The 27,861-nt window shown below is 36.2% G+C and overlaps 2 protein-coding genes across 6 annotated transcripts in view; one reads left to right on the top strand and one right to left on the bottom strand.

The window, feature by feature from the left end:
* LOC131166926 (pentatricopeptide repeat-containing protein At1g01970) overlaps positions 1–23,916 on the top strand; it is a 33,397-nt gene extending 9,481 nt beyond the window's left edge. Inside the window, exons 2-5 of one of the 5 annotated variants that reach the window (XR_009139906.1) lie at positions 4,916–4,972; positions 6,016–6,460; positions 22,569–23,428; positions 23,614–23,916. Coding sequence is in view for 1 of the 5 variants with exons in the window: in XM_058125575.1 (XP_057981558.1) it covers positions 5,996–6,460; positions 22,569–23,360 (1,257 nt within the window). In the remaining 4 variants the exon portion in view is untranslated. Of the gene's footprint in view, positions 1–4,915; positions 6,461–22,568 lie in introns of those variants that run through there. The other 4 variants (XR_009139905.1, XR_009139907.1, XR_009139904.1 and 1 more) reach the window with 4 other exon arrangements.
* A 2,601-nt stretch (positions 23,917–26,517) lies between these two features.
* On the bottom strand, positions 26,518–27,243 carry LOC131166744 (secreted RxLR effector protein 161-like). The gene has a single exon (XM_058125317.1). The coding sequence runs from the start codon at positions 27,241–27,243 to the stop codon at positions 26,518–26,520; it is 726 nt and encodes a 241-aa protein (XP_057981300.1).
* Between the last annotated feature and the right edge of the window lie 618 nt (positions 27,244–27,861).

The following is a 27,861-nucleotide window of genomic DNA, read 5'->3' as shown; positions in this document are numbered from 1 at the left end:
ATTTTGATACCTTGGATCTATTATGCAAGTTAAAGGAGAAATTGAAGATGATGTGATGCATAGAGTTAAAGCAGGTAGGGTAAAATGGAGAAGTGCTTCAAGTGTGCTTTGTAATCGTAGAATACCCTTAAAATTAAAAGAAATATTTTATAGGACAGTTATAAGACTAGCTATGCTATATGGATCAGAAAGTTGGGCGATGAAAAAATAGAATATCCCAGTGATTTAAAAGGCGTAATTGAGCTTTTTTGGCCTAAAACGCACCAAAGCATAAGTGAAAAAGTATAAGTCCATAAAAGCGTACGCCTCAGGTGAGAAGGCCTACGCATCAGGCAAAAAAACTTCCCTTTTTACTCCTCAGATTCAAGGCATACGCCTTTTGGTATTCCTGGTTTAAAACACATTTTTAAGAGGCCAGAACCTAGAACGCACTGAAACCCTATCCTCTCTCTCTCTCTCTCTCCCGCGAAGCTTCTTATCCTATGCTCTCTTGAAGAAGCTTGACGTAGCCTCGACTCTCTCTTTGAAGCCTCGACGAAGCTTCTGCTCTCTCGACTCTTCCTCTCTCGGCGAAGCTTCTTCTCCCTCTCCGATGACTGCCTCCAAGATTCGTCCAAGCTTCTCGTCCATCTCCGACGATTCCTTCAAGCTTCTCGTCTCTATCCGACGGGTTTGAGGTTCTTGTCTCTTGTCTCTGAGTTTTTTGTGTCAGATTTTAATTGCTTAAATCTTGCTGCACCTGCTGAAACATGTCTGAAGCTAATTCTAACATTGGCAAATTGGCCTATATGATACTTAAGAATTATGTTTTTATTTTTTTTCTCCATTATTCTAACATTTTTCTCATTTTTATACTATATATAAATTTTTTTATTTATTAATTATTTTAAAGAATAAAATCCCAAAATGCTTACACCTCAACGCCTTGAGGCTTACGCCTTGCCTCGCGGAGGGTAAAACGCCTCGTCTTACGCCTTCGCCTTTTAAAACACTGGAATATCCAAAAAGTAAAAGTTGTCGAGATGAGAATGCTTAGATGGATGAGTGGTATAACATTGAAAGATAAATTAAGGAATGAACATATTTGCGGTAAGTTAGGTGTAGCTCATATAGAAGATAAGATAAGAGAGGGATGACTCAGATAGTACGGACACTTGCAACGTAGGCCACATCGTGTGCCAGTGAGGAAGAGTGAGTTAGTTACTATGGGGGGCAGTAGGCGGGGTAGGGGTAGACTTAAAATAACTTGGAAGGAGATAGTGAGTAATGATTTAATATCCTTGAATCTGTCAAAAGAAATGGTCTATTATCGCATAAATTGGTGGAAAATGATTCATATAGTTGACCCCACCTAGTGGGACTTAAGGTTTGGTTTTGTTGTTGTTGTATAAAAGTACGAGCTGAGCCCCAATGACGAAGGAGTTAGTGGTTTATCATTGGGTCAATAATGCTAATCCCTCTTTTTGTGCGACTCCTACTCTTAGGGTGGGAAGAAGAGACGTGAAGCATTCTCTTGATTTTCCAACCTGTTCCTTCCAACGATTGACCCCTCTTGGCTAGATGTTGGTCCAGCCTACTACAAGGATCCCGTATCCAGCAACCTAGCTTGTAAATCATTTTGTAGGCAAAAATATCTTTACCTTTTGAAAGAATAAAAACTCCTAAAAGAAGTAGTTGTAAATCAATTTGTGCTACAAAGTATCCTTATTTTTAGGAATTTATTTGTATTAGGCTAACACTCGTAAAAGAAGTAAATTTCTATACTATTTATAGAAGTATGGATAGTGTAAATCATTTTATCAAAATATTGTTATCTTTTGAAAGTAAGACCAACTATTCTTGAAACTTATAAATATGTATAACATAAATGGAAATAAATTCAACCAAAATTAAATAAAATTACATTTAGATGTTTGAAAGTAATGTTTGAACTTTACAAAAAATACTTCCATTTGGTCTAAAACTAACATTTTATATTTATCTACATCTATATTGATATTAAAATAAATTAATAAAAATACGAATAAAGTAAATCATTTTGTGGCAAAAATATCCCTATATTTTAAAAGCAACATAAAAAATTCCTAAAAGAAAATAAATTCAGCAAAAATTAAATAAAATTACAAATATAAAATCTATTTTAGATATATTAAAATTTGAACCTAAAATGAGACTCTATTTAGCCAAAAAAAAAAACAAAGATGGCATGATATATACCCTTCGTATATAAAAGTACAAATAGTGTGAATAATTTTGTAGACAAAAATATTATTATCTTTTTAGAAGTAAAAAAAAGGTCGGGTCGTACCCAGTGCACAAGGCTCCTACTTTGAGTGGGGTCTGGGAGAGGTGGATGTCGGCAAGCCTTACCCCCATTTTTGGAGAGGCCGCTCCCAAGTCTCGAACTCGAGACCACCCATGCCGAGGTGGAGGCACTTGCCATTACATTAATCTACATCTAAAAGTTTTACTTTAAAATAAATCAAGATTTGGACCTAAAAGATCCATTTCATTCGAAAAATAAGATAAACGCAATGGTATTATGAATGTTAAATAAAACGTACATCCCAAAATAGAATAGGTAAATTCCGCTTATTTCTTCTAAAATTATTGTGAAGTGTCTAACATCATTTAAATAAATAATAATATAATTTCTAAAAGATAAATTTTAGAAATGAAACTTAGACCTAGAAGTACCCTCTAAATAATAAATATTAAACTTTTTAAAATTTGAAAAGATCATTAATTGATCATTAACTAAACAAAAAACAACAATAATTAAGATTTAAGATAGCAAATCACAACTTTGAAATTGTAATAAAGTTATTAATATTTTCATTCGAAGAAGTCGTATATTGAGATTTTTATAAAATGATGAAAAATCTACTTATTTTATTATTTTTTAATCTAGAATGTTGTGTGGATATTAAAATTCAATATTTTCCTTAATTTTAATTAGAGTATTGGTGTCATACCATATCTTATTTTTTATTTTTTTTTAAAGATTTTCTATGCCCCTATATTTACATGGTGTTATAGTAGTATCTCATGTTGATATTTATATTTTATATTGAAAAAAAGTATTAATTTTTATAAATAAATTTTAATACTCACACTTTAATATTTGTAAACTAGATAATGACATTGTTAATAAGTTTTTAAAGTATGTCTAAAACTTATTAAAGATTATAAAAATATTTTACACCATATTAATTACGTGCAATCATGTGCAATGCACGTGGCATGCATACTAGTTTTTTTTATTGTACTAGTTAATCTAGGGGCAGATGTTTAGAAATAGTGGAAATGCAAGCTTGAGGAGCTGTTTTATTGGAAAATAATTGGCAGTATAAAACCTTCAATATTTTCTAGCAGCCTTATTTGATCTTTTATAGTTGTGCGTAGGAGGAATGTTTGGAAATATTTTTCCTTTGATTAGCTAAAGGATAAAAATATCATTAATGCGAGGATGGGCAATGCTAAGAATGAGGGGGGGGGGGGGGGATGCGGGGTTTGGGGAAGGGGCAGACCACAATGGGTCTATAGCATGCGGCCTTACCTTGCATTTTTGCAGGAGGCTGTTTCCACGCCTCGAACCCATGACCTCCAAGTCACACGATGACAGCCTTACCGTTGCGCCTAAGCTTGGGCAATGCTAAGAATGAAACCTTTAAAAAAATGTTAAAAGAAAAAGTTCTTTTGAATAGTTGCAATTGAAAATTAGCTATTATGTTTAGTTGTCAATCTGGTAGCTATATTTAAAGTTTTATGCAATGAATATCTATGGAAAATTGGAAATATTGAAATTATTACCTTGAATAGAATCTTATGAAAATTACTAGAGTTGCCTGTTTGACACGTGACTTCAGTGAAATTTGAAAGGAAAAAATATAAATTGCAGGATCCTATTTTTGTAGAGAGGCCTTAATTTAGTTGAAAAATTGACTCTTCAAAATTAAACTGAAATTTTGGGGCTGGAAAGGATCCTAGCAGCTCCCCTCACATCCCATCAAGGTTTAAAATAATTATATTGATGGAGGTAAGGAGAGTTGAAACATGAAGATATCATTATTGAAAGTTGATATTGAATAATAGAAATTGATGAAAATTATTAGATAAACAGGGATTTTAGTGGAACTTTGAAGAAACACTAAGTAGACTTACTGCAATTTAAAGATACAATATTATAAAATAAATGGAGGGATAATGAGTCAGTGATATATGTAAACAGTGACTGCTTTTTAACATATAGTAATAATTAATGAATACAATACAAACCATACATTTATTTAAAGTGTTCAAATTTAATATGTATCCATCATTTTAAGATAATATGTTTTATACAAACTACTGTTAGCCCTATGATACTGCAGTCTACAAATTTTTTTTGATTTTTTTTTTACTTAACTAAATGGATTTTAATGGTGACATAACAATAGGGAAAAAAATATGGAAAGGTTTGTTCCCTTTTATTTTGTCTTGCATTTTTCTGAAAAAGAGAAAATAAAGGGAAGAGAAAAGGGACAAGCATGTGTCCATGTTTGGGTGGGTGTGTGTATGTGAGAGAGAGATCACAATCACATGTATTATGGCTGCCTGCATAAACTTGTGGCTTTGCAGAATTGCAGGTGACATGATCTCATCATAGTATGAGATATTAATGACATAATCAATCTGCAGGAATGTCTCCGACAAACAAAATTCTGCTCACAATAAATGCAGCTTGCTAATATTATTTTGGGAGGTACTGGAAAAAAGTATCTCCCTTGGTATTTTTCTCAATCCTAGTTGATACTTGATATATTGTTGATAAATATAGGATGTCAATGAGTTTTTTAACTGTGTTCCAGTCAAACTCACCAGGAATTTTACTTTTTTTATTTTATGTGTGTGTGCTTGCGTGTAGTACGTGCAGGCTATACAAAGGTGTTTTCTGCTCCTAAAGATAAGAAGAGCTGTGTACTTTCTCATTGTTAGTTCCTCTGTTCAAAGATTCAAAAGTGCAATACCATTCCAAGAATTTTCTCACTATTAATCTATCCATCATTTTCTTTCTTCATTGGTCAAAGCAGGATTTTCTGTTGCTTGTGGTGTTGATTACTCGTAGATTTTCTTGTTATTGGTGCTTAGATTAAAAAAGAATTTGATGGTTTCTAAATGGGATGATTATTTCTTTGGCATGTTCCTTTTCTAAATTTCTTATGATTTTACTCTTTCATCAGCAAGCCATTGCTTAATGCCCTTTTAAATGAATTTTTCTAGTTTTTTCTTCATAAATTTCTGGTTTTGTTTCATCCATTGTATTATTTTCTTCTGTGCCCAATTTGCTATGTCACTTGTTTCTTCACAGAGGGTATATCATTTTTTCTTTTTTGTTCTTCAGTACTTATTGGTTCTGTTTAGATCTGCATTGTCATAGATTGTACCGTTTTATTCTCTGAATGAAAAACCAATTTTATCTGTTTAGTATTACTGTTGTCTGCCTTATCATATTTTGCTTCCTACAATGGCATGCATGTTTGAACTTTTGTAATTTGAGCTGTTCTTTCACTAATTTAGGGTTGTTATTTATTATTTTTTGGGTTTCAAACACTGCATTGCTTGGTCTCTGTCAACTTGAAGTATTATTTGTTTTTTCCATTTGGAGATGTTGCTTGTTTTTTTTTTTTTTTCCTCCTACAGTTCTTATTGTTGTTCTTTAGAAAGGAGCCTAGGTGCAACAGTAGAGTTGTTGCCGTGTGACCTGGAGGTCATGGGTTTGAGGCATGGAAACGGCCTCTTGCAAATTTGCAAGGTAAAGCTGCATGCTATAGACCGATTGTGATCCGCTCCTTTCCCGGACCCCGCATATGCGGGAGCTTTGTGCACCGGGCTGCCTTCTTTTATTGGTGTTCTTTAGATGTGATGGATTTCTCACATATGTTATCTGAATAGAAAGCCAATTTCTCTATTTAATTTATTTCAGTGATAGGCATTGTGATATTTTGTTTTGCTCATGGATTTCTTTGCTTGTAGCATGCTATCCTGTTCCTATGTAGGTTGTACCCTGAGCAATGGAATTACAAAAAGGCACCACGGCTATGTATGGAGGAAATCTACTTTGCAAAAGCACATTCCTTTCGGTGCTTGTAAATTTGATCCTCAACCAGCTGGATTAGCTGTCACCAACTTAGAAGAGAGAGAAAAACCTGAAATCAAAGAAGAAGAGAGACCAAGGTTTAAATGGACAGAGATTGGCCCTGAAATGACAGAAGACCAAAAGTTGGCCATATCTCAACTCCCACCCAAGATGACCAAAAGATGCAAGGCCCTTTTGAGACAGATTTTTTGCTTCTCTCCTCGAAAAACTAGTCTATTTGATTTGTTGGCTGCTTGGGTGAGGATAATGAAGCCCAGGAGGGCTGACTGGCTTGTGGTTCTCAAACATTTGAGGAGTTTGGACCATCCACTGCTCCTTGAGGTATTTCCCCGTTGATTTTGGTGGCAAATTTCTGCTTGGTTCCATTACTCTTCTTAAATTATATATTTCATTCTTGCTATTTGTATGAGTATTTTTATTGGGTTATATTACTGTCAGCTTTTAATTTTCTGTTTAAAGAATATAATCTGCTTCATTGGTTTTTAGCCAAACTTGTTCCAATGTTAGCTGCCTAAGTTGAGTTTATGGCATTTTGAGTATGGCGAAGTAACCCTGTGTGATTGTGCCTCGTAGTTTTCTGTATTTTGTTGATACAATTCCTTGAATTCTGAAAAGTAAGAACTAAAGGTGGAGAAATTTTGAATAATTTTTTTCAAATGATCAGAGGTCTTTATTTCAATTTCTCAATGTGGAGCCAAACAAAACATATTATATATTTTAGTGGAAAACTTCATGTTTAGTTATGCTTTCTTAGGGTGCTCCCCCCTGCTAATGATTGGCCTGTTGGACACTCTTTATTATTTCGCTCTGTGAATTTTCTAAAATGCACCTATATTAACTTTTGTCCTCATGTCTAGATGTTTGCCATTTGTTAGAAGAGAATATTTTATTTTAATAATAGGTTGCGTTAATGGGGGTATATTTGTCTTTAAGATTTTATTATTATTAATAATATATAAGAGGGCAGACCTGGAGCTGTACTTGGACTCCAGGAAGCTGCCGCTCAGTTTTTTCCTCTCTTTTTCTCTTCATCTCATCTTCTCTTCTTCTGTCCTCCATCTCTAACCTTACAACATGGTATCCGAGCATTGATCTCCTTTGGATCTGATTTATCTGAACTGGTTTTGATTCTCTGTTTTTCATTTTTTCCCCCTTATCCTCCCCTAATCAGTCCTCAAATCTGACTTCGAAGACAAACATCAATATAGGCAGTTGGTTGGCAAGTTGATCAACTCAACTATCTCTAGACTTGACATATCTTTTGCAGTGGTGGTGGTGAGTCAGCTTATGGAAAATCCCAAACAACCTCATTGGGATGTCATTTGTAGGATTTTGTGGTATCTCAAAGGCTCTCCTGTCAAAGGTTTGATATATAAATGCAATAGAAATTGTGAGATTGTGTGATACTCTAATGTAGATTGAGCTGGATCTGTTGATGATTGAAGGTCTACTATTGGATATTGTACATTTGTGGGAGGTAATCTTGTTACTTGGTGCAGAAAGGAACAAACTATTGTAGCAAAATCTAGTGCTGAAGTGGAATATTGAGCTATGGCTCAAATTGTGAGTGAGTATATGTGGCTGAAGTCTCTTATGTCAGGTATGCAAATCTTGGAATGAAGCCAATAGATGTTTTTTGTGATATTCAATCTGCTGTTTATATTGCTAGCAATCCAATGCTTCCTGGGAGGACAAAGCACATAGAAGTTGACTATTATTTAGTGAGGGATGCTGTGTTGAAGATAGTTGTGAGGACTCCCTTTGTGAAATGTGTCGATTGGTTAGGCGATGTTTTTATGAAGCCTTTATTTAAGTTTGCCTTGTCTAATGTTTGTTACAAGTTGGGATTAGGTGATATTTATACACCCCCAACTTTAAGGGGAGCATTAGAATAGAATATGTTATTTTAATAATTAGGTTGTGTTAATGGGGGTATTTTTGTCCTTAAGACTATTATTATTTATAATATAATAGGGCAGACCTGGAGCTATATGTAGACTCCAAGAAACTGCAGCTCAGTTTTTTCCTCCTTTTTTCTCTTCTCCTCTTCTCTTCTCTCCCTTCTCTCCATCTCTAACTTTATATAACACCATTAATTCTTGTTACTTTTTTTTTTTTCACTCCTTTCCTGAAAGTGTGAGAATTTGGCTACAATTTATCTATTATCTTCATCATCTTACTGTTCTAGATATTTTCAGATTTTACAGCAGCAGGGAATATGTATGCCAATAACCAATATTATTTGTGGCTGGCTGGTTGTTCCATTTTGTTGGATATATCAATGTTTTCAAACTGTTGAAGTGATTCTGTTTGTTGCCGCACTGGTATCATATAACAAAAACAACAAGGCCCCAAACTGCATGAATCCTTTTCCATCAATCAATCTAGGGTAACATTCTTTGAAATTGGAGTGCCACCAAATCTGTTCTTACTCCAAAGTGGCAGGCTAGAAATTTTCTTCACTGGGGGCAAAGAAATATATAAATAATAGACCATAAATATATTATACGTTTACCTTGGCAAGGGATAAAAATGCACATATATTCACACTTAACACTAGTAGTAACTATTTCTAATATTTATTTACCAAAAAAAATCTAAAAGAAACACTTCCATGTGTATCAACACAATAGGTCTCGTATTTCTTTTCACATCATTGTTCTTATACTTGCATAAAAAAGAAGTAAAAACATAAAAAAAGTAAATAAAGCAACACTTACCCAAATATCTTGTACAATTGTTCTTGTATGTCTTTCCACATCATTGTTCTTATACCTGCATAAAAAAGAAGCAAAAACATAAAAAATTAAATAAAGCAACACTCACCCAAATATCTTGTACAGTTGTTCTCGTATGTCTTTCCACATCATTGTTCTTGTGCTTGCATTAAAAAGAAGCAAAAGCATAAAAAAGTAAATAAAGCAACTCTCCCCCAAACATCTTCTACAATTGTCCGTAGCGAGTTTTGTTTTTGAACCTTTGACTGATTTACTCATTATCAACATTCTCAAACATATATTTTCAATATATGTAGCCATACAATCGTTTAACGATTCATCTCCCATTTTATAATGTAGTAAAATGCGGGTTCTTAGATGTGGAAGGGGGGTTAGTGTTGCATACAAGAAAAGGGTGATGTAATAGAGGTTGTCAAGAGAGGAGAATCATGGTTGTGTACGAGGTTTCTGCCAATTGGAAAAAGACAATTTGAGTCATTCGATTGTATAACGACTTGAAGCTAGAAAGAAAATAATAAGGAAACGCCATGAGTTTTGGGTGATACTAGAGCTAGCTAAGGAACGATTAAGGGGAGTGGGCCATCTTTAATGGGCCCTGGTTTGAGCCCCTTAATCCAAATCTCCCTACAACATCCCAAAACCCGAGAGTGGTAGGAGACCTATCACATGTCTTGTGATCAATCCCAACTGCACGTTGAGGGTCCAACTCCTACAAAAAATTGTGAACTAAAATTTAGTAAAATCAGCATCTAATATATGATTAATATTTTATTTTATGATTAGACTGAGGTAGAGGACATCACGTATAAGGAGAAAATATTTAATTGCTGAAATATTTTCTGTCAAAGGGTAGAGGAGTTCTTCCCTTATAGGAGTATGCTAGTCATCCTTGTATCTATCATCAAAATTTGTAAGTTCAGTAATCTTGCAAGGGAATGCCCTTTTGAAAATTTAGATATTATATATGTCTTGGCTATCTAATAGTGGATTTTGGATGGTAAAGTGGTGAGAGCATTTGCTTGGCAATGGGTTAATTTGGAGCATGCACACATTTAGTGGTATGGAATTTATTTATCAAGTAGCAGTCGTCGTTAATCTGCTGGAACTGTCTGTGAAGTAGCCTAGGGTTCAGATGAAGAATGCTCGACTTTTGAAGACTACAATCATACCAGTTGGATTTTCTTGAGAAGGTAGCTAGGGTTTTGACGAAGGTTTCGCTCTTCTCAGAGGTTGCTAGGGCTGCACTTAGGAGGGAGGATGTGAAGAGACATGGGCCGGGTGGTATGCTTCTAGTTTTGAACCTGGATATATATATATATATATATATTAATGTAAATTGGGTCATTTACTTGGCAAGCCCATGACTTAGGTGTATCTCAGTTGGGCTTTAATGAGGAGCTAAGGGCGGTCATCATTCCTTGGGTCCTATTTGGAAAGTAAATGGCGACAATAAGGATGTTGAATGGGGAGATGGGTAATTAGATAAGTTAGTGTTGAGTTTCAAGAACAAGAAGGACTAGATTTCAGTCTTTAGAGCTCAAGAAACAAGTAGTGGAAAGAGGAGGTTAGACTTCACGCTTAGTTTCTAGCACTCCAGACTTTGAATTGGGCTGATTGAACTTTGGAACATATCCAGACTATTAATAGCTTAGAGCTAGAATTAGGATTTAGTATTAAAAATGTAACAAGCCCGGAAAAGTGTTCAAAAAATAAAGAAAGATGAAAAGTTCAGGAGCAATTATGAGGGAGATTGATGATATCTTGTGTCCGAATTTTGACAGAATTGAGGGTAGTAAGGTGTATGCTTGCTGGAAGGTAGCTCATATAGGTGCCAAGATGAGGAAGGTGTTTGATGAGAGGAGAGAAAATTCTAGTGCGACAGGGACAAAGATTCCAAGGAGAGACTCTAGAGGAGAAGTTAGCATAGTGGAAGACTCTTGCAAAGGAGGAGTTGGGTGCAACAATGGGGAAAGGAAAGAAAAGGAAGTGAGCGGGGCGATTTTTTGGATTCAGAAAGTGATAACTTCAGTGAATTTGACTGTGGCGGGGGCTATTGTTGGAATGAGATTCGAAAACAATATGGGTACATTTTTTATTCTTGCGACAAAGTAGGGGATTTATCTTCGTTTGTTTGTCCCATTGGAAGGTTTGGAGTGTCAAAGTATTGTATGAATGGCCGAATGGTTTGGCCTTGAGTTCTGTATATTATATAGTCTTTACAAGAATGCTATACACGGAAAGCAAATAAGTTCCAGCATGATTCTAGCCCTATACATGTAAACTATAATCTGTTAAGCCCTATACATATAAACTATAATCTGTCAAAAATATATGCTAACTGTACAGAATAATGAATAGAGAAATAAGGAAATAATTGTGGGCTGAAATAAGGAAAGAAGTGTGGACAACAAGGCTTTTGCTGTTTGCTGTTCCATTGACAGCCCTTCTCAAATTGATGAAGCAATGTCGCTGACGAGTGAGATCCTTGGTGAAGATATCAGCAATTTGTAATTCAGTAGAAATATGTGGAAGAGTGATAACACAAGCTTCAAATGCTTCACGGATATAGTGACAATCATCACCTAAGAACACGCACCAACCAGTGATGGAGCGACGTGTATCCGCACAACAAGGCGAGTAGAATTACCTGTAGGGAAGAATAAATCATGGGAAGAAGTGCCCTGAACATAGCGTATGATCCTACGGACAGCAGCCAAATGAACATGATGAGGAGTCTGAAGAAACTGGCTGACTTGCTATACAGCAAAAGAAATGTCCGGTCTAGTAATGGTGAGATAGACAAGGCTACCCACTAACTTTCGGTATAAACTGGGACCAACAAGTAAGTCACCCTCCTCTTTGCGAAGCTTGACATTTGATTCCATGGGAGGATCAATAGAAGTACCCTCCTGAAGGCCAACTGTAGCCACCAAATCACTAGCATACTTATGCTGATTGAGTGAAATACCAGAGGGACTACGATGCACCTCAAGGCCAAGAAAATATATGAGAGACCCAAGATCTTTCATATGAAAGGACTCTGAGAGACGAGTCTTGAGTTTTACAAGTAAAGAAGAATCGGAATCAGTGATCACAATATCATCAACATAAACCAAAAGAACAACAATACCCATGTTTGATTTCTGAAGAAACAATGAAGTGTCATACTTGCTCTGCTTGAATGAAAATTGTAATAAAGTGGTGCGGAATTTATCAAACCAGGCCCTTGAAGCTTGTTTGAGACCATAAAGAGAGCGACGAAGCTTACCCAAATGTGAAGTCAAAGAGGGAAACAAGCCCGAGGGTGGCTTCATATAAATACACTCGTTAAAATCCCTGTGAAGAAAAGCATTCTTGACATCCATCTAATGTAGTGGTCAATCACTGGAAGCAGCAATAGCCAGAATCGTACGAACAATAGTCATCTTAGCCACAAGAACAAAGGTCTCTTCATAATTGACACTATATTCCTGATTATTCCCAAGTGCAATAAGGCGAGCTTTGTAACGATCCAAACTTCCATCAGAATGGACCTTGATTGAGTAAACCCATTTGCAACCTAGAGGAACAATGGTGGGAGGATAAGGTTCAATGTCTCTGGTGTGATTGGCCTCTAGAGTGGCAATTTCTTACATGTCTTGTCGCCAACAATCATGCTCGGCAGCGTGTGAGTAGGATGTGGGAATATCTAAATATGACAATGTAGCCGTAAGAGCTGAAACAGAATTGCCAGAACTGGAAAAGGGAAACCCATACCTATCTGGGGGTATAGACACTTGGGGAGAGCGACGTACCAAAGGCTTTGGAGGTGCCGCAATTGGCTGAATTTGGAGCGTGGTAGGATTAGATATCAGATGAGCCACCAAAAGAGACTAGGGGCGGGAGCATTGCGTATACACAATACCTTGTTTAAAACAAGAACTGGCTTGATGAGGATCTGAGAAATGCTCCTCAAAGAAGGGGAGAAACACAGTTGAAGAGGGGGGCACAGAGGACAAAAGAAAGAAATGTTGATTTTCAAAGAAAATAACATTCTTAGAAATGCGTGTACGATAATGTAGGATCATTGCAAACAGATCCCTTTTGACACACATCATATCCCAAGAATGCACATCGAACAAATTGAGCAGGTAATTTATGTTGCTCATGAGGAGGTAAATAAACAAAATATACACAACCAAAGGTATGAAGGTTATCATAACTAGTCAGCAAATAAATGGAAATAGGGAGACTCCATGAGTAGGACTTGAGAAGGTAAACGATTAATCAAGTAATTAGCAGTTTTCAGAGCTTCAACCCAGAACATGGATGGAATAGAGGATTCTAGCAAGAGAGTACGTACCACATCTAGGAGATAACGATTTTTGCATTTGGCTACTCTATTATGCTGGGGAGTAGCGGGACATAAACGTTGATGAATAATACCTTTAGAAGCCAAAAATACCTGAAACTCAGTAGACAAATATTCACCACTGGAATCTATGCGTAATGTCTTAATAGAAGTAGAAAATTAATTGTCTACATACGCTAAAACTCAGTGAAAGTACAAAAAATCTCAGATTTAGAGCGAAGAAAGTAGACCTAAGTAAATATGCTATGATCATCAATGAAAGTCATCTAGTATTTAAATTTTTCATGTGAACTAACCGGGAAAGGTCCCCAAACATCACTATGGATAAGATCAAAGCACTGAGAAGCTCGACTACCATGCAAAGGGAAGGGAAGAGTTTTGTTGTTACCATATTTGCAAGAAGCACACTCAAGAGATAAAGGAGAACGTTCTTTATTACCAAGTAAACCAGATTTCAATACATGAGATAAGATCTGAGTATTGGGATGACCTAAATGAAAATGGCACACCATGCTAAGATTTGAAACATTATTACAAGCAAAAGACTTGATAGAAGAAACTGGAGAAAGTGCTGGAATAGGAAAAAGTAGTGGAAACAAGCCTACTTTAGGTCCCTTCGCAATTGGTTCCCTTGGTCCTGCACAACACAACCATCACCAGAAAAATTAATAGCACAATTGTTATCAACTAATTGACCAACATAAATAAGATTCGTGCAAAGTTGAGGAGCAAGAACACATAAGTGAACTTAGAAGAGGCATCTTCAACAACAACTATTGGCAAAGAATTGCCATTGGCAGTCTGAATAGCAGATTGACCAGTGTAGGGCCGAACATGACATAGAGTAGTGGGATTATTCGTCATGTGATTAGAGGCACCCGAGTCCACGTACCAGAGTTTTGTAGAATTGTTACCTTGGAGCCTCATTGCTGATAATGCCAAAATTAGCATCTATTGCACCATTTCAGGTGTGTAGTAATTCGCTATAGGAGGTGCAAGAATAGAGGAGTCACCTGAAGAAGTGTCAGGGGCCGCAAAAGTCACTGTGGGGGGTACAATAACAGAAGTCTGAAATGCCTGGGCCTGACGATTATGCGGGCGGATATGACAGTCTTTGATAATGTGACCCTTCTTGCAATAAGAGCAGTATTTCTTGGAATAATTAGTAGTGATATGCCCAAATTCTTTGCAGCAAAAACATTGCAAGGTGCTAGAATGCGCAGGCGGTTCTCGTAGTTGAGTAGTATAAGTCACAGGGACGGACCTTGAACTACCATGAGATTGTGCCAGAGTAACTTGAGTACTAAGCCATTGTTCTTCACGAAGTAACTCACCAAAACAAACATCAAGGGAAGGAACATGAGAGCGATTTGGCAGAGAAGAGCGAACAAATTCATACTTGGGGTGGAGTTTCATAAGAAACTAGTCACGAGGACTAGTCTCATGAAGACATTGAATAATGGAAAGAGAGGCAATAGGAACATCCGCGGTAACTAGATCAGAATATTCGTTCCAAAGAGTTAGAAACGCCGAATAATAGTCTTGGATGGAGCGATTGTCATGTTGAAACATGGCAATCGCATGCTCTAACTGAAAACGACGGGCACCGTTATCTTGATGATATACTGTTTTTAAGTAAGTCCACATGGATTGAGCGGTGTGATAAGGCCACAAGTTGGGGACAATATGTGGCTCAACCGAGCCAAGAAGCCAAGGCATAATCCAAGCATCAAGCACAACCCATGAAGGACAAGTCGCTGAATCCTTGGATTTATCAGGATTGGGTGCACAATCCATGCCATCAAAATGACCCCAAAGATCTTATCCCTTAAGGAAAAGTTCAAATTGAAAAGCCCACGTAGAATAATTGTTGCCCATAAACTTGACACAAACAAGTGTGGAGTCCATGTTAAATAAAGGAGAAAATTGAGAAGCCCAAAAAAACAGATTGTGCGGAAAGAAAAATACTACCAGAAAATCGAGAAGCCCAAAAATAAATCAACGCAGGTACAAAGAAAACCAAGATCAACCTGCCTGCACTAAAAAATAAATCTTGAACTAGAAACTTGCTGTGCCAAGAATCACAAGGACAGAGAAGTACCAGAAACAGCAACAGAAAGCTGTTCCGATCGACCTTCCTACACTAAAAATAAATTGTGAACCAAGAAACCTGCTGTGCTGAGAATCACAAGGACAGAGAAGCACCAGAACAGCAACAGAAAGCTGTTCCAACAGCCACTCAGTTACAGAAATACCGAAAATTGAGAACCAAAAAATTCTAGAAGAGAATAGATGCACGATAGCCACAGAAATGAGAGACACCTCCGAAACCAAGAAGACCAGAAAAAAAATTCGAGGGGGAAAAAAATTAGCAGTCGGCTGGCTCTGATACCATGTTCAAGTATTGTGTGAATGGCCGAATGGTTTGGCCTTGAGTTCTGTATATTATATAGACTTTACAAGAATGCTATACATGGGAAGCAAATAAGTTCCAGCATGATTCTAGCCCTATACATGTAAACTATAATCTGTCAGTAGCAGTAGCATGATAAGCATTCATGGGTCGGTTTTGAGGACGTGTTGGGCATTCTTTGATTATGTGCCCCTTCTATTTACAGTAGCTGCAGAACATTTTAGCACATTGGGCAGCAATATGCCTATAATCTTTGCAACTGTAGCACTGAACCGTACGCATGTCTCGACCCCTCCCCTTGCCCTGAGCAGCATATGTGACGACATTCTCTTGCGGAAGCGAAGATTGAGTAAGAAGACGTTGTTCCTCTCGAAGAAGTGCTCCAATACGTCAAGAAATGGTGAAGGAACCTGTGCATCAGGTTAGAGCAAATAGACTTGAATTCTGGCCTTAGTTTCATTAAAAACTGGTCTCTTTTGCTAGTTTCATGGACTGATTGAATAGCAGAGAGAGACTTGGCTGACACATTGGCTTATACAATGTCGAAAAACTCAGCCCAAAGATTCTGAAAACCACAGAAATATTCCTGAACAGAGAGTGTACCTTGGGAATAGGCAGCAAGATCAGTTTCCAACTGAAATTGCCGGGCGGAATGATCTTGATGATAGACCTTTTTCAAGTACTCCCACATCGATTTAGCCGTCTTGTAAGGCCTTAAATTGAGAATAAGCAGTGGATCAACAGACCCAAGAATCCAAGTTATCACGCGAGCATCTTTCACCTTCCATTGAACCAAATTCGTAGGATCGGTAGGTGCTGGATCACTCCCTTCAACATGACCCCACAACTCCTTTCCCATGACAAAAAGTTGAAACTGAAACTCCCTGGCAGCATAATTCTTCCCTGCAAACCGAGTTTGAAAGACTTCTGTGTTGGAGTTGTTAGCCATAACTAGAATCTCTCAAAATTCACCAAAAAACTGCAAACCAGAACCCGCACCCAAGAAACCATAAAACCAGATTTTAAAACCACGAAAATTGGACTAAATACAAGGTTGATTAAGAGAGTGGCTCTGATACCATGTCAGATTTGCTCGATGACCCTCAATCGAGTGGGCCTTTTCTTATATAGAAGTCGTTTTCCCTAATTACAATATATCCCTTAATTACAATATCTCCTAATTACAGCATCTCCTAACATTAAGCATCCTAATTACGGCATCTTCTAACATTAAGCATTGATCCCTAATTCCGGAAAGATATTTACAGATCTGTTTCATAAATAACTATACAACAATTTATGGTAGGTTTCACAGATTTGTTTCCTAAATAAATGTAGAACAATTTATGGTAAGTTTGTTGTCTATCCTGCTAACATCGACACCTCCTTCTATGGATGTTAAAGAGCCATCAAAGTTTAGATCATGCATGTCAGTGAGGTTGATCCTCGACCTAGGACCAGTGATGTGGGTTCTCAAGTTGGCTCTACGGATTGGGTTTCTTGACCCAAGATCAGGGAGATTAGTTCTTGACCTTAACTTAGGGAGACTCTAGACATTAGGGTATTGTACTATCTCAAAACCTCCCAAGGATGTTGAAGAGCTATCAAATTATAAACCTTACAACTTGATTACTGCCAATAGATGATATTTTTATTGTGGAACTTGATCACTAGTAATAATGGCATGTATGCCTTAATAGTACTGAGAGGAAAATTGAGCGAGAAGATCTTAAAGAGCTTGAGTCTTGATTGCCTTGGGGGATGACGGTAATGCCATCTTACATGATCAATAATAATCACTTAAATATTCTTGTGAATAGAGCTAGGGTGAGAAGATACTGGATTGAACTTAGTAGTTAGCAACAACTTGTGGGTAAGGATGTGGTGGCAAAGCTTCCGAGTGGCAATGAAAAGTGCAAAGCAATGTATCTCAATAGTTAATTAAATTTACTTCTATGTAGAGATGGACTCGAATAATAGATTGGATGTTCTTGTCCAATTCTCATGCAAACGAAGTGCCTAAAAAATTATTGGTAGAGGTTAGACAAAGTCTTGTAGGAATATCTTTAACCAGCATTGTCATGGTGATTGGGGAGGTGAGGATGTTCTTGATCTTGTCAAAAAGCCTTTGTTTTTTCCCTCACCCTACTAAAAGAAACATTCCTTTCACGGTGAGGATGTTCTTGATTTTGTCAAAAAGTTTTTTTTCCCCCCTCACCCTACTAAAAGAAACATTCCTTTCATGGTGAGGATGTTCTTGATTTTGTCAAAAAGCCTTTTTTTTTTCCTCACCCTACTAAAAGAAACATTCCTTTCACTAAAGAATGAATTGGTGGAGGTTTTTCCCAAAGAAAGGATCAACCTCCTTAAATAGAATTCCACAACATTCTGTTTAGAAGTTCTTTATACGATATTTTCCTTCAAAGATTATTAGTAGAATTCTACAATCTTTTGTTGGTGTTTGACTACTTAATAAAAATGGCAGTATTTTGGATTTGATTTGTTTTCCCATCATTGGAATTTGGGAAGATGAACAACTATATCCTTAATCCATCATCAAGGAGAAAATTCACCTTGTTCATAACATGGGGAAAAGGGAGAGGGTTGGGTCCATCATTCATACTATTATTTTTTGGCCCCTTATTGAACTAGGAATTCTCCCCTTAGATGGAATTGACACTTGCACTTCTCTCAAAATAAAAGTTGTCATTCTTATGTTTCTAAATAGAAATGTTGCTCCTTTTGCCGACGTGGCAAATGACGGTGGGCTAGATTTTCTAGATTGAATTTGTATTCAATTAACGTCCAATAGATGTGGGCTTTGACCAACTCATTTTCCTTAATATGATCTTGGATGTCTAGAATTTGTTGTCTGAAGTGTTCAACATAATGCATAAGGTCCTCTTTCGATCTTTGATGTTCTTTTCCCACATCCAATAGCATCGGTTTTTCCTAATTTTGAAAGAAATTTTCACAAGAAAGGTGGCACATATGTGTCCACGATTCCATAGACTCAAATTTGAGATTGACATAGCAAGTATATGTCTTCTCCATAAATGGTTTAAAGAAATATTTGAGTTTTAGCTCATCATCTAGCAATTCAAATATCTGCTTGAGCTTCTTATCTGCTTGAACTTCATAAGATGCTCCTTAGCATTGTTAGTCTTTCATTGAAGAGTTCAAACTTAGACTTACATAGTCTTTGGGGTTAGATTTAATGGCAACTTGGGTTGTGTAGGGAAATTTGAAATCCAATCTACACTGAAGGGATTTTTTTTGCTTTTGTTGAAGGATTTGTCAAACTCCTTTTTAATAATGTCAAGAATGAAGTGGGTGGTTGTAGGAGTCGGAGGCACATGTGTGAGATTGAAGAAGATGTAATACTAGAGTTAAAGCAATTTGGGTAAAGTGAAGAAGTGCTTCCGATGTGCTATGTGATTGTAGAATACTCTTAAAATTAAAAAGGAAGTTCTATAGGACAGTTGTAAAACCAATTTTGTTATATGGATCAAAATGTTGGGCAATTAAGAATCAACATATCCAAAAAGTAAATTTTGCCAAGGTGAAAATGCTAAGTTGGATGTGTGGTATAACATTAAAAGACAAATTAAGGAATGAATATATTTGCGATGAGCTAAGCGTAGTTTTTGTTGAAGATAAGATAATAGAGGGGTGTCTTAGATGGTTTGGGCATGTGCAATGTAATAGTGTACTAGTGAGGAGGAGTGAGCTAATTATTGTAAAGGGCAGTAGAAAGGGTAAAAATGTAGAATAACTTGGAATGAGATAGTAAGGATTTAATAGCCCTAAATTTGTTAGAGGAAATTGCCTATGATCATATGTAAATTGGTGGAAAATGATTTATATAGCCAACCACACTTAGTGGGATTTAAGGCTTGGTTTGCTGTTTTTGTTGTATTTGAGATGAATCAAGTAGGTTGGCTTTGTGGGAGTACGGTGGGGATAGAGGATGTGGTAGGGATGATCTATTTAGGATAGGCATTTGGGAAACCATTGTGGGTGGGAGAAAAAAAGGGGGGGGGGGGGTGTTAATAAAGGGGGGCTCCTTGAGCCATGGTAATGTCATTGTCTCCAAATTCAATAGGAGTGAGGCAGCATCCTTGTTTCCACTTTGGGTGAAGTTAATTGGAGGAAGTGCCGAATTGCCTTTGGATGGATGGTGGGAGTTGATATAGGGAGGATTTGGTTAATGGTGATCACATCTTGATTAATCAACTTTGTAGTCTTGTGGAGGATAGAGAACAATTTTTTTTGTGAGGATTGAAACATTTGTACCATCTGAGCTGTGTGAGAGGAAAAATCTTTTAAAGTTTGTTCCTGTACATGATCTTCACCTAAATATGCCATGTTTTCTCCTTCTTGAGCAAGAGTTGGGTGTTGGAAGTTTTTGGAAGGTTACATGATTCTTTCAAGTGACAGAGCAATTATATCTAAAGCATGAACGAGGCTTAGAAACCATTCAATGATACATCCCTCCCTATTTTTCTAGCATTTATCATTGGCTTCATCAATTAAAACTACAAATAATTCATCTCCGAAGTCTTAAATAAAATGGGGCAAATGTTATCACTAACAATATTGTTGGAGATTTTCTTGAACAATTTTCAGCACTTCATCAATGTTCCTTTGTGATAAAAAAAAAGGGCAGCCCGGTGCATAAAGCTCCTGCATATGTGGCATTTGGGGAAGGGATGGACCATGATGGGTCTATAATAAGCAGCCTTACCGTGCATTTTTGCAAGAGGCTATTTCCACGCCTCCAACCTATGACCTCCAGGTCACATTGAAGACAATTCTACTGTTACACCAAGGCTCCCCATTGTGATAAGCAAAAATTAAAAGTTCAAGAAAGTTTCCTTAATTACTTGAATTCTCAAATTCATAATGAATCTGGAATGCTAGTTGTTGACATAAAAGAAAGCAACAAATTTCAGTTAAGTGAATCCTGTGTTCTTGTTTGGGTTGATATGTTCGGTTTGAAATGGCAACTTCATATGTTGCTTTTGATTCATTAAAGCTTGACATTTTCTCCAAGCTTGATTATGTGAATTGTTAGGACCTTCAATGTGAACTTGCACTCTATCCTCCAATTTGAAAAAGCATTAGTAACAAAAGAGTCCCACCCCCTTGTTCTCTAGAATCAGACCTATAACAATATTGACTGCATCTTTTGATTTTATGGTCAACTGCTGAATTCATTTGGATTAAAGTAACATAGAGAATTTCCAAAGTTTGATTGTCGAAAATTTATACTTCAACAGTTGACAAGGATTTTCAAATAAGCCATTCGAGTTTTGTTCTTTGATTAGGATGATAATTTGAAAATTTGGAATGTTCGCTAGGATTTCAGTTTAGGATGGCGTCAAACGCGCTTTCCAGCTTGCTGCTGCTCTGGGTTAGCACCTGCTGCTGCAGCCCGCTCCCTGGCATGTTGCTGCTGGCTGCAGGCTGCTGCCTGATGGCCTGAAATTTGAGAAATTTGAGGGGCTGACGGCTTCTTGTTGTCTCCGGGAAAGTGGGGTGAGGGGCAGCAATAAAAATTTAGTAGTGTCTTGGGGTTTGAAGATTCTAATTTCGTTTTTCCCTATTTTGTTTAATTTACTTAAAAGTTGTGGGTCTTTCATATTTGTTGCCTTTGAGAGTGGGGGCTAGGTATATTTTTCATTGGAGCCAACCCCTTAATTTACCAAAAAATGCTTTTTATTTTCAAAATTTCAGTGGGGCACCTTTCCCCACTGTCAATATGTGGGTCCACTACTGCTTAGTTCCTCCATTGAAGTTATTCCATGTCTACACTTTTCCCTCGAATCACTTACGGTCACAAATCTACATTGCAAGTGTTCAAATCTTCTTCTCATTCTTCTTCTTGGAGAATTGTTATTCTGGAGTCACCATTGATGTGTTATTTCTTACTTTTTCTTTTTGGGTACATTTGCTTTTCCTTGGAATAAAATGGAAATGTAATAAAAATCATGTACACATAATAATTTAGAAAAAAAAGTCACTCATGCAAAAGCTTGTGATTCAACATAAACTAGGATATAAGTAGATATTCTTATGGTGAAATTTGGGAATAGTCGTCAGTGTCTATTCCATGTGAATTCATAAAAATTTTTGCATTGTCATTTGCTTTAGGATGACAGCACATATTTTTTGTAAGTCTTTTCAAATCCTTATATTGTGATGGTTTTGTTTCTAAGAGTAGAAATTTTGTGAACCAAACAACCCTAAAGTTATATTGCCTGATTTTTGAGGTATACTCACTTTTTGTTTCTTAGTTGCCCAACAATTTTTGACCACATAATATAGCCCATCTTTACCTTTTAAAATTTTGATGGATTTGCTGATCACCTAGCTCACTAGGTGTGCTTCTCAATCAATCAATCCACTTGTAAGTGCACGCACAACATCTTGGTTTTTCCTTGCGTGATCAATCCGAGGCACAAAATCTATTTCTTTTAGGAATTTCTTAATCATCAAGTTTCTTTATTTATTTATTTTTTCTGTCATTCCTCTAGAAATGATAAAATTGCATTTCATATGGTTTATTGCAATAATACTTATCTTAACGCCTCTAGATTCTAAAGCCTCTATTGAACAATGTAAAGTCGGAGCTGGTGACAACATGCAAAAGATACGAGTAACTGAACAACGTTCAGAAAGAAAACATACGAACATGATTTACAGGAGAAGAATATTTTCCAATATAATGGTGTCCGTAAGAAAAAAAGAAAAAGAAAATTTGGATCACTGCAGATCTTTGTGGTCATCTAGTTTTGTTTTCTAGTTATCATCTAGGCCTTGAGCTCTATGAAGGATTCTGTTTCACATCTATATTTCTGTAGTGGGTAATGAAGTATTCAAATTGTTAAGAAAACATATTGAAATCTGGTTCTGCATTTTTAGGTGGCGGAAGTTGCCCTCCTGGAAGAATCTTTTGAAGCTAATGTTCGTGACTACACAAAGCTAATTGATTCTTATGGAAGACAAAATCGACTGCAAGATGCCGAAAACACCCTATTAGCTATGAAGAGAAGAGGCGTCACCTGTGATCAGGTTATTTTAACTACTCTGGTTCACATGTACAGTAAGGCTGGCAATCTTAAGCTGGCTGAAGAAACATTTGAAGAGATGAAGCTGCTTGGTCAGCCGTTGGATAGAAGATCATATGGCTCTATTATTATGGCCTACATTAGAGCTGGATTACCTGACCGAGGAGAGAGTATGCTCAGAGAAATGGAAGCACAAGAAATCTATGCTGGAAGAGAAGTTTACAAAGCGCTGTTAAGAGCATACTCCATGATTGGTGATGCCAAGGGAGCTCAGAGAGTTTTTGATGCAATTCAATTTGCTGGTATATCTCCCAATGCTAAGCTGTGTGCCCTCCTCATAAATGCTTATAGAGTAGCAGGTCAAAGTCAAGAGGCACATATTGCTTTCAAGAATATGAGAAGGGCTGGTCTTAGACCTAACGATAAATGCATAGCCCTGATGTTGGCTGTATACGAGAAAGAGAACAAGCTTAACATGGCATTAGACTTTCTGGTAGGTTTGGAAAGAGATGGTATTTTGGTCAGTAAAGAAGCTTCAGAAATACTGGCCAGATGGTTTCGACGACTTGGGTTGGTCGAAGAGGTGGATCTTGTGCTGAGAGAGTATGCTGCTAAGGGAACAGAATGGGAAGCCCCTGCATTCTAGCTTTGGTCTCAAGCTCGTGTTGTTGCGTCTCCACAGGCCACGGCTCCACTCTCAAATCAAATCTTCTGGTGAGATGTCCAGTCTGCGCCCGAAATGACCAAATAGATCTACACGTTTAATCATCTAATTGTGCTCAGTTTTTGATGTATGACTCCTTGTAGTGTGGATCATGTAATGATTTGTAATTTCATTTTTTTTGTTCCCATTCCCCAGCATGTCCAAGTTTGAATAACCAGCTCTTCTGTGCGTGCAGGATGTGAAGAGCCACCATAAAGAGGAACCTTGCACAAGGGATATGTAAGATTGTAAATCGATGTCATGATTATTGTCCTTGTGAAAGCTGATTCAATAGGCGTTTTAACCCCAAGTGTTGGGATGGCCAAGCTTGATAGCTTGGGTTTTCGATTAACAGTGGCTGCTGTTGGCTAGATAGTGAGGTGAAAAAAAAAGAAAAAAAAAGGTTCATTTTATGTAGTATTCCCTCTATGTCAAATACTCATGAATAAAAATTTGTTCAAATATAATTAAAAGTTTAGAAAAATTTAAAGTCAATAAAGTATAAAATTAAATTTTATTATTGGGCAAAAGATATTCACCTCTCCCGAGATTTGACAAAAAGATAAGACTTTTCTTGAGGTTTTAAAAATATTATAGACCTTACCAGAGGTTTTAAAAATATCATAGGTCTCTCTTTAAATTTGTCAAAAAGAAACAAACATCTCTTAAAAAAAAAAATATATATTTTTATGAAATATAGGAAAAGATTTGTATCTTTTTGACAAATCTCAGGGGAGGTCAATCTTAAAACTTTAGGGGAGGTTTTTAGAATTTTTGAAACCTAAGGGGTCATTGTCTTTTTTGTCAAATCTCAAGGGAAGTTAGTGCTTTTTATTCTATTGTTTCCTTGTTTTTAAATAATCAAACGTTAAAAAGTAAATTTTATCACACTTTTCTTTCATTCTCTAATATTTCCATGTTTGGGCTATAATGTTTAATTATCATTTACCCCCATTACCTTTGATTCTCTTTATTTTGCAAACATTGTCTGGGGCTTTGGCCTTCGAATTTTTAAAATTTTAAAAAATTGGTTGGTGTTCTGTTTGGATAAAGATTTTATTTGAACGAAGGAAAAAGAAAAAAAATAATAAATAAATTTATTATTTAATATATTTTTCTTTATATCATTAGATTGTGCTTAAAATTGAATATTTGTTGTAATATGTTAGATAACTATAAAATATTAAAGGTCAATGATATGTAGAGTTTATTTTTCATATACTTAAAATGTAATTTTGTTAATATGATAAAAAATTAGAAAAAAATAAAATATTAACGATGTGTGAAATTTAATTTTTATTGCTTACATCTCCTAAACTATACCATCCATTATAAACATCGGCTTAAACTTTTAAAAGTAACTTACATCCTAGACTATTGAAGGAGTAATGGAGTTAATAAAATAAAAATATTGTAATACCTTTTTATTTTAATTTTACTCCCGTCTAATTTGGTAGGAAGTTCACAATGGTATGAATCAAAGAATAACAATATTGCTAGAATTGTGTTGAAGTTTCAAATATCATTATATTCACTATATGTTAAATGCATTAAATTTCATAAATAAATGAAAAATATTTCTTTTATTAAGTTTAAATGATTTTTTATTAAGTTTTTTGGATAGTACAATATAATTTCATAAGATATACTAAATTACAATATATAGTACACGCTATTTTATTTATATTATACTATACTATCCATGCAATGGTAATACATTATGTTTTTCGTTTTATATAATTATAGTTCCTCAAATTCTTATTTTGTTTAAAAAAAAAAAAATTTAATTTTGTAATTCAATTAAATTTTCTATGGTTTTCCCTACATCAATTTTCTTTCTCACTTTCATTCTCAATGCAAGAATGCATGCTTTACCCCTTCATCAAATGCCTTCTCTCTTTCCACCTTCTGCACAAACCAATCCGAGGAAGACATGCATAATCATTTGGCGACTTTACACTTCATTCGACATGAGAAGCCATTAGAATTGAAAAAATGTTCCTGTCAACTGGATCAAAGTAATATGGACAAAGGACTAACATCCCTAAGTACTCACTTATAGCCTAGTTAGCCTCCTTAACAGACTAATTAATCGCCCTCGGCAAATGGGTCTCTCGAGCAAAACGGATAACTCATTGTGATAACTTTGCTTAACAAACGTCAATGGATGGGCGGCTTTCACTCCCTTGGATTTGGTGTCGCATCATAGTGTTTAAAGTGGCGCAATGGTGACTGGAGTTTTGGGGTTATAAAAAAAAAAAAAAAACACTTTGCATAACAAATGATGAAATAAGAGATCAACCATATTTAAGAAAATCTACTTCAAAACAAATGCAGACCCAGGAATTCAAGGGGCCTCATGGATTGGGAAGGTAATTTGAGAAGGCCATATAGTTTGGAAAGCTCTGGTCTAGATGAGCTTCCTTAGGTAGTTTGTGATACAAAGGTAAGAGTAAAACAAAAGAGACAAGTTAAAATGGTAAAGCTTTTATATTTTCAAATTGATACGAAAAAGGCCTATAAATAGGCTTTACATCAGAACACTTCATCCTAGTACTAACCACAAAGTCCTATAAATTAGGATCACATGCTACCACTAACCACAACTACTATAACTCCTATAAGATCACATGCTAGCACTAACTACAACTCCTATAAAGTAGGATCACATGCTAGCACTAACCACAACTCCTATAAAATAGGATCACATGCTACCACTAACCACAACTCCCATAACTCCTATAAGATCACATGCTAGCACTAACTACAACTCCTATAAAATAGGATCACATGCTAGCACTAACCACAACTCCTACCAATGACTAGAGCTTCCAATAAATATTAATAAATATGAAATAAAACATTTAAATCTTAACACCCTCCCTTAAACTGAAATCTACAGAAATCAGTTTAAAAGAAAATCAACCCTCTCCAAAGTCCTTTACAGCAGCACGTGAACAAACTCCAAGTAGACCACGCAACTTCACAAATGTAGCCAGCTTGAGAGGCTTGGTTTGTATATCTGCAACTTGGTCTTCTCTTCGACAATAAACCAGTTTGATTGTTCCATCATTGCTGAGATCTCTTAAAAAATAATAGTTCACATCGATATGTTTGCTTCTTCTGTGTAACACAGGATTCTTGGAGAGTTTGATTGCTGAGTTTTTGTCACAAAAAATTGTAGAGCTTCAACTTGCTTGAATTGTAGCTCTTCAAGAATTCTTTTCAACCAGATAGCTTGACAAGCACAAGCGGTTGCAGCAATAAATTCAGCTTCTGTAGTTGACAAGGTGACAATTGGTTGCTTCTTAGAAGACCATGAAACAGCCCTTGTGCCCAACATAAAAACATAGCCCGAAGTGCTCCTTCTATCATCTTGGTCTCCTGCATAATCACTATCAGTAAACCCGAACAACTCTAACTTTTCAGCCTTCTTGTAGAACAGCCCAAAATCTCTAGTTCCTTGCAAATAACGAAGGATTCTCTTGGCAGCTAACAAATGCATTTCTATTGGATTCTCCATATATCTACTTATCAAACTCACAGAATACATTATGTCTGGTCTTGTTGCAGTTAAATACATCAAACTGCCAACAATTTGCTCGTAAAGTGTGCTGTCCACCTTCTTCCCTTCATAATCTTTGTTTAGCTTCAAACCAAACTCAGTTGGAGTGCTTACAGGATTGCAATCCTTTATCTGAAACCTGTCCAAAATATCTTGCACATACTTCTTTTGAGAAATAAAGATCCCATTAGCTGATTGTACTACTTCTATGCCAACGAAGTAATGCATCATACCAAGGTCAGACATTTTAAATTCAACCATCATAGATTTCTTGAATTTTTTAAACATGACACCATCATTTCTAGTAAATATAAGATCACATATAAGCAAACAATGAGCAATTTCCCTTTATCTTCAATTTTAACAAAAAGTGTGTGCTCATATGGACATTTGTGAAAGCCTTCTTTCAAAAAATAAGTCTTAATGCGACTATACCAAGCTCGTGGAGCTTGTTTTAATCCATAAAGAGCTTTCTTTAATCTATACACCTTATGCTAATTTCCGATCTTAATATAACCAAGGGGTTGTTCTACAAATATCTGTTCCTCCAAGTTTCCATGCAAGAATGCCGATTTGACATCCAGCTAGAAAATAGACCACGAGTTCTGCGCCGTCAATGCGATCATTAATCTGATTGTATCATGTTTTGCAACGGGAGCAAAAACTTCTGTATAATCGATCCCATATTCCTGCTTATATCCCTTCGCTACCAAACGCGCCTTATACTTATCAACTTCACCATTTTCTTTTAGTTTTTTTTTGAAGACCCACTTTACACCAATGGTTTTGTGCCCTTTCGAAAGATCAGTCAACTCCCAAGTATCATTTCTTTCAATGACATCAATTTCATCATCCATTGCCTTCCGCCATTTTGCTTCT

The sequence above is a fragment of the Malania oleifera genome, chromosome 10 (genome assembly GCF_029873635.1).
Source record: "Malania oleifera isolate guangnan ecotype guangnan chromosome 10, ASM2987363v1, whole genome shotgun sequence".
NCBI lineage: Eukaryota > Viridiplantae > Streptophyta > Magnoliopsida > Santalales > Ximeniaceae > Malania > Malania oleifera.
This window is presented reverse-complemented; position numbering and strand designations above follow the sequence as displayed.